This window comes from Rhagoletis zephyria, unplaced genomic scaffold (genome assembly GCF_001687245.7).
Source record: "Rhagoletis zephyria isolate East Lansing unplaced genomic scaffold, Rhagoletis_zephyria_1.1 Rzeph_scaffold_00031, whole genome shotgun sequence".
In the NCBI taxonomy this organism is placed as follows: Eukaryota; Metazoa; Arthropoda; class Insecta; order Diptera; family Tephritidae; genus Rhagoletis; species Rhagoletis zephyria.
Window position 1 is genome coordinate 761,881 of NW_016157115.1, and position 16,820 is coordinate 778,700.

Genomic DNA, 16,820 nt, shown 5'->3' on the forward strand with positions numbered 1-16,820 from the left:
ATTACAAAATTGTATTAAAAAGTACTGCGTAGTAGGAAAGTATATTGTAAATGAAATTGTATCAAACAAGTACAATTGTACCAAAAAATGCCAACACTGTTGTGTATACATATTTTTTTTCTTTTTTACTTTTTTACTCTTATTTTATCTTTCAGCTTCGCTAAAAGCACTTATACCAACGCTTGGCTTACCAAATTTACGCCAATTGATAAAATTTGGCGATTTAAACTCATTTTAAATAATGTAAACAACAATTCGAGTTGAATCGAAAATCGCCTCGTCTGAATAGGGATGGCAACTTTTTCACTTTCAACTTCTCATTCAACTCCGCATTCAACTTTTGTTGCCTGAAAAATCGCCTCGTGCGAAAGGCCTATTAGGGCGGCGAGAATAAGGGCGATTAGTGATGTGCTGAATTGTCCCCAATACTCGGTACCCACTACTTAAAAAAGATTTCGGTACCCAATACTTCCTTTCGGTATCCGATACCGATTCATTACACTAAACCTTCGCCATTATATGCATTTCAGGTTTAGCAAAAACTTGCATTACTAATTTAGGTCGGTGTTATGCAGACAAACTTTTGTTTGCCAAATTAAATGGCGGCTGCTTAGTTTGCTCGGAGGTGGTTATGTCGAGTTTGGCACAGGGTTGCACGTTCATTATGGTTTTCATGGCTATTGCCAACACGAAATGAGAATTTCAGATGTACATAACGCGCAAAATTTAAAATTTTTGTATATGACAACACCGAATTTGCTGCAGTTTGACCAAACAAAATTAGTTTGCTGTGAGAGTCGCCAAACTCGCTCTCTCCGAGTTTGCTGCAACAACAATTGCACGCAGTTTGCCAAACAAAATTTCTGCATAACACCGACCTTATATGATATCGGCTAAAACACTTGAACTTATCGCAACAGGGAAATATTATTTTATCAGTTTTAACCTTAGTCGATCCAAGGTTCAAGAAAAATGAAATGAAATGAATGAATTAATGAAGAAAATGATCGGATGCAGAAGCTTTTCAGGGGGGAGACCTAACCAGTTAGCAACAAGTTTCGGATCGATATCGCACTTGTTGGCGTAAAAATATTTCATATCACACGTTATTACGTGGTTATAGAATCTGCCCCCAGGCCTCCAAAAAAGATATCGTCCGATTCAGCTGGAACCAAAATGCTTCAAACAAGTAAGGCACTCCGCACATTAAGCTCCTAATCATAGTAGTGTAATCGTTTCGGCATACTAAAGTATAAAGCTTTTATGCAGAACACATGTATGTATTTCAATGAAGCTCTGTACATTACTATTCAAAATCATGTTTTCCCCTAATCATAAAAGCTTCATGAATCGAAGCGCCCAATATTGTAAGGCGCTTGCTGTTTTGAAATCATCATTTGTTTACTTTTTTGTGTCGGAAATAAAATTTATTTGTCAATTCAATAGAAAATAATTAAAAATTAATGATTTCGTGCTAAAATTCGTGTAAATTGTGTTAAACCACAAACATTTATGCAATATTACCGAGTTTGGTACAAATTGGTAGAACGGTTACCGAGATACATATATGTGATCAAAAGTGGGCAGTGTCACGCCCATTTTCCAAAATTTAATCATAAACGTATTTCTTGGTAAAGAGTTGTTACAAGCATCAATTTTGAATAAATTAGCTTTAATATTTACTGATTTATCGAAGATTTCGTATTTATCTAAATTACCGTTATATGGTAAGTGGGCGTGGTTATTGTCCAATTTTAAAAATTTTCGGCCATGTGGTACGCAGTACCAAGGCCAACAACTGTCCCAAGTTTGGAAGAAATTGATGCAGCGGTTACTAAGAAATACACATGTAACCATAAGTGGAAGTGGCCCGATTTTCCAAAAATGTATTATATATATATCACTTTCTCAATTATATATATATCAATTTTGAGTGAATTATCTTCCGTAGTTGCTAAAATATCGCTGTTATATAGTTTTCAATAGCATGCGTCCTACGCCCGAAAGAAGTGCACGTACCAAGTTTCGTTAAGATATCTCAATTTTTACTCGAGTAATCGTGTGCACAGACGGACGGGCGGATGGACAGACAGTCACCGCTTAATCGATTTCTCTTTTCATTCTGATCATTTATGTATACATTTGTCTATATCTATCTCGATTCGCTTTGCCTGTTACAAGCAACCGTTATGTGAACAAATTTATAATACCCTTGTGCACAAATGAGCTCGGGTATAAAACGATATAGTCCATTTGATTTAAGAAATGGACGGGAAATCAAGTAGTGTAGGGACATTTTTAATAAAAAGACATATGCTTCTTATGATAAACACCAAATATTATGTTAGAGTGATGTTCGTTTCAGAATTCTGTCACTTGAAACAAGTACTGTGTATGTATTTTTAAATTTTTTATGTGGGTATTCAATCCAATGAATTTACTGGCTTAGTTTTCAAACCTGAAATTATATTAGCTGTCAAATCTTGTAAAACCGGATCACCCGAAGGGTATAGTATCAGTAATAAATATAAAAAACGACAACATCAGAACATCACCAATATAATTTTTTACGCCGACAAGTTAAGGACAAGCTGGGGCGGCTTGGCGCACAAGTATTAACCTTACCCCTGAGCAGCGTTGCCAGGTTGACGTTTTTAACGTCATTTGGACGTTTTTTGTATCCTGTTGACGTTTCGACGTTTTTTGTGTAAAAAATTGCATTTTTTAACTTCCCAGTAATATTTCTCTGTTACTAAATCTTGTAAGTAGAACTGATTTTGAATTATTCTCCTAATAAATCTTTACAAGCTTTGTTTTACAACAACAGATGCTTCAAAAAAATATATGATTTTTGGACACAGATGACTTAACCCTTGTTTAAGCGCATAAAGCAAATTACACAATTAGTCGCATGGGGCCCTTATTGCAAATTTAATGAACGTAAAAAGACTGAAATATTGCTAACATTTCTTAACAGAACGTAATTTAGCATTTTCGACAACATACCACTTAAACAACTATTTACAAGAAAAAAAAAATATTAAAAATCAACGCGATTCCTTAGCATCTTAAAACTTGCACATTATTGCCCTGAAATTTAATGGGCTATCAACCTGCATAATCTGAATAAAAAGTTGAATCAGATTTTTTATAATTTTAGCACATAGTTTGAAATGTGGATTTATATTTTGTTTGTTATATAATGAGCTAGGCTTTTATGGAAAAATAATAAACATTAAATAAACAAAAAAGAAAGAGCCAAAATCGATGACTTAATCAGCTGATCACAAGTGCATGTATAAAATGATTTTTATATTAACGATCTCAAACCAGTTTAGAATGAATTTTAAATGTGACAGAGCAAATGATGTTTTAATATCTATACCTTACGCACATATGTACCTTTGCATACAATAAAAGTTTAATAAGAACAATTCTTTGTGCATACATTTGAAAAAGACGTTTTTGGGTAGGAAATGACGTTTTTTCAGATAAAGAGGGACGTTTTCTCATGCCGAAGCCCTGGCAACACTGCCCCTGAGGTTGTGGCGTACTCCGTTCACCTGCCGACATATCTTTGATGGTCTTCACCTATTTCGCTACAATATGTATTTGAATTTATGTAAATGGATCAAAAAACCCTTATAACGGGTGATTTTTTTGAGGTTAGGATTTTCATGCATTAGTATTTGACAGATCACGTGGGATTTCAGACATGGTGTCAAAGAGAAAGATGCTCAGTATGCTTTGACATTTCATCATGAATAGACTTACTAACGAGCAACGCTTGCAAATCATTGAATTTTATTACCAAAATCAGTGTTCGGTTCGAAATGTGTTTCGCAAACCCAATTGCTGCGAACGGCGACGAATCGACATTTCACGGTCTTCAGCAACACTCTCAGAAACAGACGCAATATTCTCTTCTGTACGCACTGTACGCATTCGTGTGGTTGGTTTAATGTCCAATAAAGTAAACTGAGTGCGAAACTTGGTCACAATCGCATTAATTGTTTGCTCACTTGGTCGATTATGTAGACCATAAATCGGACGTAAAGCGAACCGAACACTGATTTTGGTAATAAAATTCAATGATTTGCAAGCGTTGCTCGTTAGTAAGTCTATTCATGATGAAATGTCAAAGCATACTGAGCATCTTTCTCTTTGACACCATGTCTGAAATCCCACGTGATCTGTCAAATACTAATGCATGAAAATCCTAACCTCAAAAAAATCACCCGTTATTTGATGTTCTGATTCTGTGGAAAGAATCTCATACATATTAGAATATTGTCGAGTGGCTAACCTTAAAGTGTAAAAGGATCGATTTCACTGCCGAAATTAAAACATACTGCAGTATATGAGATTACACTTAGCCAAATTCGACGACGAGTGATAAAATAGTTTTGTTTCTTCACTTCTCTAGCAGATAATTTATCACGAATAGGCATAATTTCCCGATTAATTTTTTACTAGGAAAAATGTTGTGGCAAATATTACCCGATGGCATCGCTGTTTATACTTTTAAGTTGTTACAAATTTTAGCGCAATTCTTCTTTTTGCTTTAAATTTGTTGGGCCTTTCATGTTGTTTTATTGAAGACTTTAATAATTGTCAATTTTGTCGATTAATGCAAACCCCCATGTCCATGCAAATCGATACACCCTGTCGATGTTGTTGGAGTTCTCTTTTCACATTTAAGCCGCAAGGCCTAATTTCTTTTATTTTGCAATTTTCGCTTAAATTCTTGTAGTCCTTCCAACAGCTACAGAAAAAAACTATTTCAACAACAGCCACTTAAAAATTCTTTGTCACAAACATTATTATAAAGAAGGCCTAATAACTAAGTAATGAGATCAGCTTTGTATTTGCCCTCTCCAGGCAGTGGAATAGGGAAACTTTGTAAGGGAAATAAAATCGACCATACACAATATTAGTGTTAAAACACGATAAAAATAATAATCCAAGCGACACCTGAAACAAGCAAACAACAGCAGAAGCACATTTATTTTAACGTTTCTAAACACTTGGGTCTCTCGACCGCAGCTTTGGTAGTTCACTCACTCGCTATCCCACTTGTCCACTGAGATACTCACTTGATGCCGCAGCCGCTGGGAAAGATCCGCCATTCAAATAAAGATTGAAAGAAAAAAACCAAAAGAACGAGTACTACAAATTGACTAACCAGAAAATGTAAAAAAAAATGCTCCAACTAATACTTCCGCTGCAGACCACGTAATGAGCAAAATTCCATGGCATTTAAGCACAGTTTTAAAACAACAAACTACTCTTCCTTCACTCATACTGCAAAATTCGCAACACTTGTTATACAGTTTAATTCAACTTTAGCAACTATGCACCTTCACCTGTTTGGATTTTCTTTCGCTTCATACAACAACAGGATGCAGGCGAGGTGACTATACAGTGCAACAACAATAGTAGCAATAATAAATATGACAAGAACAATACCAACCAGTGTGAATGAAAATGAAAGGCCGCTACAAAGGGAACTCCCGCGAAAGAGACTGAAATGGAGTAGCTTTAGAAATTAAATTGCTGCCATGTACCGCCAACAGCAACTGTGAAGAAGACAACAATGTTGGAAGAGTGTACTCGTAGTAGGAAACGCAGACCAAGTCCAAGTTGATTTCTCGTGCTCAAAGCGCATTTTCCGGCACCTTAGCGCCGAGGTGAAAAAATACAACAAAATATTTACTATGGTAAGCAAAAAAGTGGTCACTAGCAGCAAAATCAACAAGAATGAAATAAAAATTTAGTGCAAACCGCAAAGGACAATATACAAAACATCAGCGTACAGCAGTCAAAGCAACAAAAGCAAATTACAAGAGTTAGCAAATGGGGAACGATAAATATGTAAGTATACATGTATTTCGGGCAGACGTTGTGTCAAATACAAATAAACACGTCCCTGTGGCACAAAGATAACAGTGAAACAAGCAACAATATAAAAAATGGCTGTTAAATATTAAAAGAGCAACATAGAAATGGATTGACAAAACTAAGCCGTAAAACATAGGAAACACACGGGCTATTTACTTAGAAAAATATAGAAATTAAAAGAAAAATTATTAAAAATTGAAAAAAGAAGCGAAAATAAGTATTAGAACATTTCGGCCCAATTTCTCCTTTGCTATAAATAGGTGTGGCACAAAGGAAAATCAAGTCCAGTTTATTTCAAAATTTCAACATTCGCTTTTAATGCAAATAGCAATGATTAGTAAGTTTACGGATTCTTAAAGACTTGTTTGGTTAGGTTATCTTTGCTTAATCACGTAAGGAAGTCCAAGTTCGGGCAAAACCGAACTTTATACACCTGGCAATATTTTGCTTTGTAATGCCAAATGCAATATGTGCACCAAGTCAAAACACATGGTTAAATTATACCTAGAGATGCAAATTTTGAACAGTAACGTCGATACATCGATGTTTCAATGCATCGGAGAAAAGTACGTCGAAGCTAAAATACATCGCCAGAGAAACATCGATATATCGATGGTTTCCGATGGTTTGCGATTTTTTAATTTCTAGTTAAATTTAAAGCAGTATTGAACACTTTAATAATTATGAATGTATTTTCCTGTATTTTATTATCCTTTCTACACCCTTTCTATTATTAGAATCAAAATGCATACCATCGTAAAGACGTTCGGGCCTAAAGATCCTAAGCCTGATCTTGTTGAAGTTTCTAGGGCCTGTTGGCTATGTTTTAATAGCTATGTTATTAGCATTCAGAATGAATCCAACAATTTTATTGAGCTTGGGCCGTTTTTTATGAAAAATGTTGTGGAAAAGTAAAAATAATTTACAAAGGTAATAGCAGCTATAACTTCTACCTTTTGTAAAATATTGTTGATTTCAATGACATTTTTCATAACAAAAAATTATGAACGAATAATAAATTTAAGGTCAGTCAAACATACCGAAGGAAAGTCGGATACTCTCCTTAAAGTCGGTGTTTAAAACATCGGTAGAACTTTCACCGATGTATCGTCAATTTCCCGATGCTAGTAAATTGTAAACATCGAAAATTGAACCGATATTATTGATGTTTCAAAAACATCAATGCATCGCTTGCATCCCTAATTATACCAGGTGTAGTAATAAGTGTGAGAAGAATGATTTGACACTCTCTTATTTGAAAATTTCTTGAAAAAATTTGTGTAAAACAGCCGAATGTCAAAAGAACTAAGAAAATAATGCTTGAAAGCTGTTTTATTACTACACCTGGTATAATTTCATAATGGTCAAAACCTGAAGCAAATTTGGAATCGAGTTGACGATATCGCACAAACGATCAAACAGTTTTTGGTTTTCACTAAGCAAGACAATCTCAAGACGATATCGACCAGACGATTCATGTCGTGCTCTATTGTACGTGGGCGATATCACGCCCATTTTCCACGTTTTATAAAATTCGAATTTTTTACAAAGAAATTTTGTCTACTTATCTACCTTGACACAAGGGCAACCTACGCCCCAAGTGTTTAAATTTATACTCTAATGTCCATGTTTACATACGAACGGTGCACAGATCTTGCATATTTAGCAGTTTTAATTCTGTAATTCGTAAACTACTGAAGATAGAATACTGAAATATTGCAAAGGGTACAGTACAAGTAATTTTTCTCATATAAAAGTTTAAGACTTTCGTTATCTCCTTCATGATCCAATGATAAAATTTAGACCAAGTTAGTATAGGACCACCTGTGAAATCACACCTTTATTTACTGTTATATGAAAAGTGGCCATAATTTTAGTGCGATTTAAATAATTTCCAAGGTTTGCTTTTATGTGGCAAGCACAATAACCATACCAAGTGTGGTACATATTGGTCGAACGATTACCGAGATACATATATGAGATCATAAGTGGGCGGTGCCACGCCTATTTTCCAAAATTGTATCATAAACGTATTGTTGAATTGTTGCGAGCATCAATTTTGAATAAATTAGCTTTGGTATTACTGCTTTATCGAAGATTTCGAATTACTCTAAATCACCGTTATATAGGATATGGGGTTGGTTGGATTTTTTAAATGTTCAGCTATTTGGTATGTTGTACCAAGACCAAAAACTGTGCCAAGTTTGGGAGAAATTGGTGGAGCGGTTACCAAGATATACACATGTAATCATAAGAGGGCATAGCTACGCCTATTTCGCAAAACTTTATAATATTTTTATTTCTCGTCTTAACATCATTGTAAATATTAATTTTGAGTGAATAAGCTTCAGTAGTTACTAAAATATCGCAGATTTTGTATTTCTGAAAACTACCGTTATATGGAAGGTAGACGTGGTTATTGTCCGATTTTGCTCATTTTCAATACACTCCGTCCTGAAAAGAAGTTCACGTATCAAGTTGTGTTAAGATATCTCGTGTTTTACTCGAAATATAGTGTGTACATACGGACAGACAGTCACCGCTTAATAGATTTCACTTTTCATTCTAACAATTTATATATACATTGGCCTATACCTATCTCGATTCGCTTTGCCTGTTACAAACACCCGTTATGTAAACAAAGTTACAATATTCTTGTGCACAATTGCCCTCGGAAGAGCGCATGTCCGGCAACTGGAAATTAAGTGTGCTCCCCCCAATCCACAAGAAAAGCGATCCCGCCAGTGGCGCCAACTAACGAGGGCCAGCTTTCTAAACATAGGTTGCAAGGTATTATCAAGTGGCACGGTGCCTCTGAGCTGGAATTAAATAAAAGGTTTTTGCATATGAAATTTTCTTGATATTGATCATAAAAATCTAAAAAGTGAAAAAACATTCGTAGGCGGACGCCCCAAACCGGAGGAGCAGCTCGGCCAAACATTAAAATATGTGTAAGCGCTAACGTAAGGGGTGGTCCTCAGTGCGATGGAAAGACCAAATGGAGAAGCACTTGACTTTACTTGGCATGACCGATTTTCGCCAGTTGGGAAAAAAGAGAAATGACTGGCGTGCTTTGCTCGAACTCCGCCAAAATAGTTTAGCCGGTTAAAAGAAGATTAAGGCCCCTATTATGAGTTGCATTCGATTTTCTACTGTGGTCGAAAGTGCTGAGCGAACGAATTTTCATTTGGTATTATGGCGCTCATTCGATGAAGAATAGCGCTATTGTGAATTTCGCTCGTTTAGGTTGTTCACAATAGTATATTTTTCACCGCTGAGAAGCTTTGTTTACAAATCGAGCAAACTAAATAGTGTGCTTATACATATTTATGCAAATTTGTTCTAATTAAAATGAAGTAAAAAAGAAAGCAATTTTATAAAAACGTGGTAAAATGAGTACAACGAGTTCTGGTTCAACGATTCGTCAGAGGATGAGAGCTTAGTAAACTGGCCAGGAGTAGCAAATGTTTAAGAGAGTTTAAGTTTATTAGTCTTTCGAATATATTTTGATATAAAATATATTTAAGAAATTTGTCTACAGATTCATTAAAAAGTTCCGACCATCTAAAGAGGCGTTTGTGAGCCAAATCTATTTAAAATATTTTAAAACTATCAACAGCGCTACGATTTTGTTCTCAGAGATCGTGCCAACAGAGCATTGGGATTTTCTTTCACAAGTAAAACCAGCCTTTCGAGCTTGTGTTTAGTATTCACGATGTTAGAACTGCATGAAATTAATAAAAATTGTTTAAAATTAGTGTCTAGCCGCCAAAATGTAAGAAAACATATACAAAATCATACATTTTTCACAATTTTCTAACACTTCGTTACACCATCGAAAGCAAAATTCTGTTCGACAGAAAATTCGATACTCAACGAAAATTTCGACACGCCTGCATAGCTCATAATACGAATTTCACTTTCGATCTTCGATCTTCGATAGCCAGCGAAGATCGAAAATCGAATGCAGCTCATAATAAGGGCCTAAGTTGTTGTTGCAAACTGTGCAATTTAAATTCTGAAAAAATCTATCTTGATTCAGAAGTTATGATTTTTGCAACGAAAACATCAAAAGGCTTTATAGTGCGACATTGCGAAATGGGAGGGTTTTTATCTTATCTCGAAACTTTTCAACATCTTACTTAGGGATTAATAAAGCGGTTGTTGAGGATAATAGATTTAGGCATTTTTACCTAAGGCAGCACCACATTTTGTATTAAATCTAGTGGATTTTTGAATAGAAAAGTTTTTTGGAAAATATAGCTTTCTAATTCCCAACATTTGCTATACATTAGTTCTAGTATTTTCTTCAAGTATTTTTATCCCTCCCAACTAATAAAGTCCTCAAAGTCCAAGAAAACACGAAACTCACTTGCTTTCAGTAACCGCTTGTGGTAGCTGTCAAACACCCAGCTAAATGATGAAGCTGGTTCCAATTTTGACATTAGTTTATTAGGAGATGTTAGTTCGCAATAAAAGTTTTGAACTTTAACTTAATATATAAAATATTAAATAAAAAGTATTAAAAAATATTAATAAGTAGAAATAAATATTAATATTCTATAAAAAATATTAATAAAAAATAAACATTAATATATAAATTAAAAGAAAATCATTATCTACTACACACTGCAGTTTCTTTCCATCCGCAGGTAACGAAAGTAAACCGGAAGCATTATAGTTTTTTTGTTTACCTGAAGTTGTTAAAAAGTGTTGCAATTTAAAGTTCGGACGATAAAATTCATGAACAATAAGCAAAACCGAAAAGCAGTTAACAAAGCGTTGACGGAAATTAATGTCTCGATCAGCGTATACAAAAATTACGATTGCCCTTAATTTTCGATGCATAAATTTTCTGGTTATTTGTACCAAACCCGTGTGTTGAATTCAATTAGTATTTAGAATTAAATATACATATGGGTAAACTTCGAAATGAAAACATTTACACACATATATATATCTATATATAACCAGCCAGTAAAATCATCGTAAACGAACCCCAAACTGGATATTTTCTCGAAGAAAAACCGGCTAAAATGTCGTTTATGATAGCCGTTTAAGATTCGTTTTCGAGTACTTTATCGCTTGAAATTGTCGATCGCCTATGAACAGTCGTAAACGGATCGAAAAAGCATTCGTATGCGAATATTATATATTATAAAATATTGTGGTTCAAGAAAATTTTCCAACAGAATGAAAGTTTTTTCTTGTGCTGACAAATAACTACAAGCCTCTTTATTTTATTTTGTTTTTGCTCTATCGTTTACGAGTTTTTCTCTAAGTTTCCGCCGATCGAGAACCCCTCGTGAAACATAATGCTCGTAAAATGTACGTTTTCTTGCTGGCTGGGTATATTTTTGTAGACACATATAAAACTACTCAAATTTCAAATAAGTTTAATATAAAGCGAAAAAAACAATCCAAAATTGACACCAATACAAGTGGCATACATGTGCATGGTTGAGCATGGAAATACCTCCTAAATGTATGCTTTAATATTGACACTGAATTAAATAAATGTGCTAGTCAGCGTATTAGGCTTTGGCAGCCCTATTCTTACAACACTGGCAAAATTCATAGTATGACTATTGTCACTAACACAAATAAAAACACAATATAAACATTGTGCCTCATGCGTAAGAAGTGAGCTTAAGCTCCGACTCGATTTTCATAACAAATTCTTAAGTCTGACCCCACTCCATCAAGGCAAATGTACAATAACAATGACAACTTTGACCAGTGGAGAGTCTAAAATAAATTTGCGGCATATGTAGTATTAGGCGTAGCAGTGAAGACAATAGTCAGCCGTTGAGTTTTTTCATTGGCTTGGGAATACGGCTGCAAGATTTAAACAATGAAGAAGATAAACTTGAATGTGTAGAAGAAGAAAGGGATAAAGGTACAGATTAAAATAAAAGTAAAGAAACTCAAGTTTAAATCTTTAATATAATGACAAATGTGGGGGTGAGAAAATAATTGTTATAAAGATCAGGACAAAGGAAAAGGAAAAGATAAAGATAAAAATGAAAAGATAAAGAACGATAAAGACAAAGGCAGAGGCGGAAATATTCATAGAGATAGAGAAAATGATAAAACTGAGGAGTGAGATTTATTATGTTATGCAAGGTTTTGTAACGTTATGTTTCCCTTCATTTATGTCATCTTTCACTCAACTCTCCTTAATGTTAGTGTTTGAATTTCAACCGCTAAGCGAACACTTTCATCTTTGTCTTTATCTTTACATATCTTGAATTTGTATATCTTTTCTTAATCCTTCTCTTCATCTACCTATTCAACTTTACCTTCATCCTTGTGTGAACCTTTATCTAAATCTTGTTCCTAAACCGCAGCTTAGCAACTTTCATTGATTCAGTAATGATATGTACATGCTTGGCGTTTGTATTATTGACTTCTGAATTGATTTTTTAGCTTTATATTAAAGAAAATATATTGATATTTAATAATAATTTTTATTCCTTCCTCCAGCATCAAAATAATTTTAGAATTATGTATAATTCTTTATATTTTAGCCTTAAATGGATGCAGGTTAAACACGTTTTGCATATTTATATATCACATAAATATTTCTATAAAAGTATTTCACTCACCTTCAACTGCATTCCTTCATTAGGGCTATTTTCCTCTGCGCCTTGCTTCAAGCCGCTAAGGAAACGTGCGAACACAGTGCGCCTTTTATTCCGATTGCGTCCCTCTGTTTTCAAGCAGATGAATTGTATTTCAATTAATCGCATATTCATTTAACATTTTTCAATCTCAACAGGAGTAGAACCTATTTTTCCAAACATTACAACAAGTATTTTCATTTCCTACCTGTTGCCGAGAATTCATAAAAGAAATTCCGCCTGGCGCCCGGATAACTGTGTTGCATGCCATTCAGGTTAACCGCCGATTTCGAATCAATTGCACTTCGGGCCATGCGATTTGCCAAATCGTTTTGTGTATAGCTATATATTTCATTCTCCTCACGATTCGTAAGGCAACTAGATGGCTTCAGATACCAAAAAATATACCAAAAATAGTGTTAGTTGAAATAAAAAATGGCCAACATAAACGCAACAACATGATTTGATAGAGTGCATGCAATAAAAATGAAGAACGAAAATTTCAATTTAAGCTTGCAATGTGAACAACGCCGACCGACAACAGCCTCTAGCACCTACACGGCGTATACGTACCGAATACTTCCCTGGCACATACAATGGTTGGCTGTGACTTGTTGGCAAGGTTGATTGATTTGCGATATTGCCGCCAATCATACCGAATCCAACACCTACACCGCCACCACCGCCCATCATGCTAGACATGACGCTGACACCACCACCACTGCTGCTGCCACCCGCTCGCCTTGACAACGTGTGCCCTGTCGAGATGCGCACATGCCGTTCCTTCCACTTGGAGACGCGTACCTCTTCAATTGCGTCCAACACGTCCTCGTACGGCATATTAATCTGTTTGCTATAGTGAGCGGCAAGGCCTTCCAAATAGCCACGTTTGCCCTCCTGCAACAAGAGAAACATGTATAAGAAGCAGTATGAGAAAAAATCTCCTAAAAGCTACTGAGCTGATGTAAAATTCATCGAATGCAAGTAGCATAGGCTTACAGTAATAAAAATTGCAGCATTGCAACACATTACAAGCGCATAAATTTCAATTGAAGAGGCACGAGAAAGAGAGCAATGCGCCAAGGCAGGTTGGGCAGCAGCGGATAAATATAAATGAAACGGCTCCAAATTGTGGTAATTTATCAACAAAATTACTTTTGAAATAAAAAAAAGTTGTCGATTTTAGAAGAGAATTTGTCACTGCCACAGCAATATTTTAGATATCAACATAAGCTCTTCAGTAATTAACAGTCACATAGCAAACTTTCGACATCAGCAAGTCACTCCCCGCGCACATATTTTTAATTCCCTAACTGTCGTCGGCAGTCAAAGTGATAATATCTTCCGGTTATTAGTAAAGAGCTCCCACTGCAGCCAAGTGAAGCAAACACGCTTATGTGCGTACTCATACTTGGTTATACCTATCCATACTTGAGTTGAATATGGGTGCCTATATTATAAAAGAAAACTAAGCCCCTTCATCAAAATAAAACAGCAGGCAGGTGCGGTGATGCACGATGAGTCATCATCGCCAGCTTCGAGCTACTTACAGCGTCTGAGCCGCTGCAGAACCATTGCACCCACTCTTAGTTCTGCAGACAAACACCACCACTTACCCATTCAACTTGACGTTGAGCACAGGGTTGCCACTTTGGTAAATTGTTACCACAATTGGTAGAAAAAATTTAGATTGGTAAAAAGTTCGAAATTTAGACAACATTTTTTTGAATTTTTTCAAACCTTGTATATAGCCTAAATTACGGTGACCATAATTAACCAACGTAAAATAAAGGACTTTTTTCAAAATGATTTGGGAATACGTACATACAACTTGTATGATAAAAGTATCTTACCCATATCGTAATTTTAATCAAGTATTTACCAGTTAATTATATTATTTAATTGTCGAAGTTCCAATGCCCTAGCGAAAAATTAAGCCAAATCATTTTCAAGGACTACGACGATGCCAGCACACAGTGGTTCAAAATTGGAATTTAATGTTCATAATCCACCGGAGCCTTCATTTTTCACCCAATTTTTACTTAAAACCAAAAAAGTATTTATATTGGTGAACATTTTTTTATAACATTTCAAATTATTTGTGTATTTTTTTTTTTTTTGGGGAGAACCATACAATTGTTATACCCGAGCGCACTTGTACACAAGGGTGTATTAATTTTGTTCACATAACAGTTGTTTGTAACAGCCAGAACGAATCGAGATAGATATAGACAAATGTATACATAAATGCTTAGAATAAATAGAGAAATCGATTAAGCCATGTCTGTCTGTCCGTCCGTCCATGTACACGATAACTCGAGCAAAAGTTGAGATATCTCAACGAAATTTGTAGGTAGGTTGGTATTGAAAATGGGGGAAATCGGACTGTAACCACACCCACTTCCCATATAACGGTAATTTCAAGAAATACGAAAACTGCGATATTTTAGTAACTACTGAAGATAATTCGTTCAAAATTGATATTTACAATAATTTTCAGACGGAAAATAAGAATATTATAAATTTTTGGGAAATGGGTGTAGCCACGCCTACTTATGGATACATGTGTATATCTTGGTAACCGTTGCACCAATTTCTTCCAAACTTGGCACAGTTGTTGGCCTTGGTGCAGCATACTAAATGGCGGAAAATTTAAAAAATCGGACAATAACCACGCTCATATCCCATATAACGGTAATTTAGAGAAATACAAAATCTTCGATAAATCAGTAAATATTAAAGCTAATTTATTCAANGTGTAAATATCGTAAGCATTCATAAAAAAAATTAAAATTAATCATATTAAGTGAAAAATTAAGGATCCAGTGAATTACGAACATTAAATGCCAGTTTTTAACCACTGTGCAGTAGGGGATTTATTGTTCTCTTTCAGTGGAACTGGAAACTCAGCGTACAACACGATCCTGGGTACAACTTTTCCTGTACTTTATAGATTGTACAAAGATTACGGATTAAANTTAAGCCATGTCTGTCTGTCCGTCCGTCCATGTACACGATAACTCGAGCAAAAGTTGAGATATCTCAACGAAATTTGTAGGTAGGTTGGTATTGAAAATGGGGGAAATCGGACTGTAACCACACCCACTTCCCATATAACGGTAATTTCAAGAAATACGAAAACTGCGATATTTTAGTAACTACTGAAGATAATTCGTTCAAAATTGATATTTACAATAATTTTCAGACGGAAAATAAGAATATTATAAATTTTTGGGAAATGGGTGTAGCCACGCCTACTTATGGATACATGTGTATATCTTGGTAACCGTTGCACCAATTTCTTCCAAACTTGGCACAGTTGTTGGCCTTGGTGCAGCATACTAAATGGCGGAAAATTTAAAAAATCGGACAATAACCACGCTCATATCCCATATAACGGTAATTTAGAGAAATACAAAATCTTCGATAAATCAGTAAATATTAAAGCTAANCATTAAATGCCAGTTTTTAACCACTGTGCAGTAGGGGATTTATTGTTCTCTTTCAGTGGAACTGGAAACTCAGCGTACAACACGATCCTGGGTACAACTTTTCCTGTACTTTATAGATTGTACAAAGATTACGGATTAAAGAGAAACCCTTAAGTGGAGTGCGAAACAAACTGGCGAAGGTTTTCATTATATTTTATAAGGGACAGTTTTATTTTTTCATATTCTGGGTTTAAAAATTTATCTCTGAAAAATGCAGAGCCGATTTAAAGGACAGTTTAAGGAATAAAGGACTGAAGGCGTCCTTTATTTTGAAAAAAAATTATAAAGGACAGGGGTTAAAATAAAGGACTGTCCTTTTAAATAAAGCCGTAGCCTAAATCCTTGATTTTAATGTGTTTGGTTAAAGCGGCAACAATATTTTTATACAAAAAAATATTTACTTAGAAAATACTGTGAATATTAAAAAAAAATCACCAAGCCGTGTCTTAGTCACTTTATTTGTCTAAAATAACACCAGTTGAAGTTTTTTCATATCACGAACTTTTGTTGTTGCCTTTAGTTTCATCACTTTCAACAATTTTAATTTTATTTTTTTTTTATTAAAATAACGAAAGAATTTTGTTTTATTTAAAAACGATGCTAGTAGATATTTTCCATGTTTGGTAGATTTATTTCAAGTGGATGGTAACTTTTTTTTCGTCGATGGCAACCCTGATTGCGCAGCCCCATGGCCTTATCATTTTGCACTCACTGCATTGCCGAATGCTGAATTCCCAAACATTCGGGCGAAATGCAGGCGAGTAAAATGTCTGTGACGCGTTTGCACCTTTTGGGGACTAATATT

The 16,820-nt window shown here is 35.0% G+C and overlaps 1 protein-coding gene across 2 annotated transcripts in view; it reads right to left on the reverse strand.

Moving 5' to 3' along the window:
* The window catches only part of LOC108364266 (uncharacterized), a 37,102-nt gene that overhangs the window by 950 nt on the left and 19,332 nt on the right, over positions 1 to 16,820 (reverse strand). Inside the window, exons 2-4 of one of the 2 annotated variants that reach the window (XM_017617872.1) lie at positions 13,098 to 13,421; positions 12,733 to 12,910; positions 12,510 to 12,613 (exon numbers count right to left, since the gene is read on the reverse strand). In XM_017617872.1, the coding sequence (XP_017473361.1) occupies positions 12,510 to 12,613; positions 12,733 to 12,910; positions 13,098 to 13,421 (606 nt within the window). The remainder of the gene's footprint in view (positions 1 to 12,509; positions 12,614 to 12,732; positions 12,911 to 13,097; positions 13,422 to 16,820) is intronic. The other variant, XM_017617880.1, reaches the window with a different exon arrangement.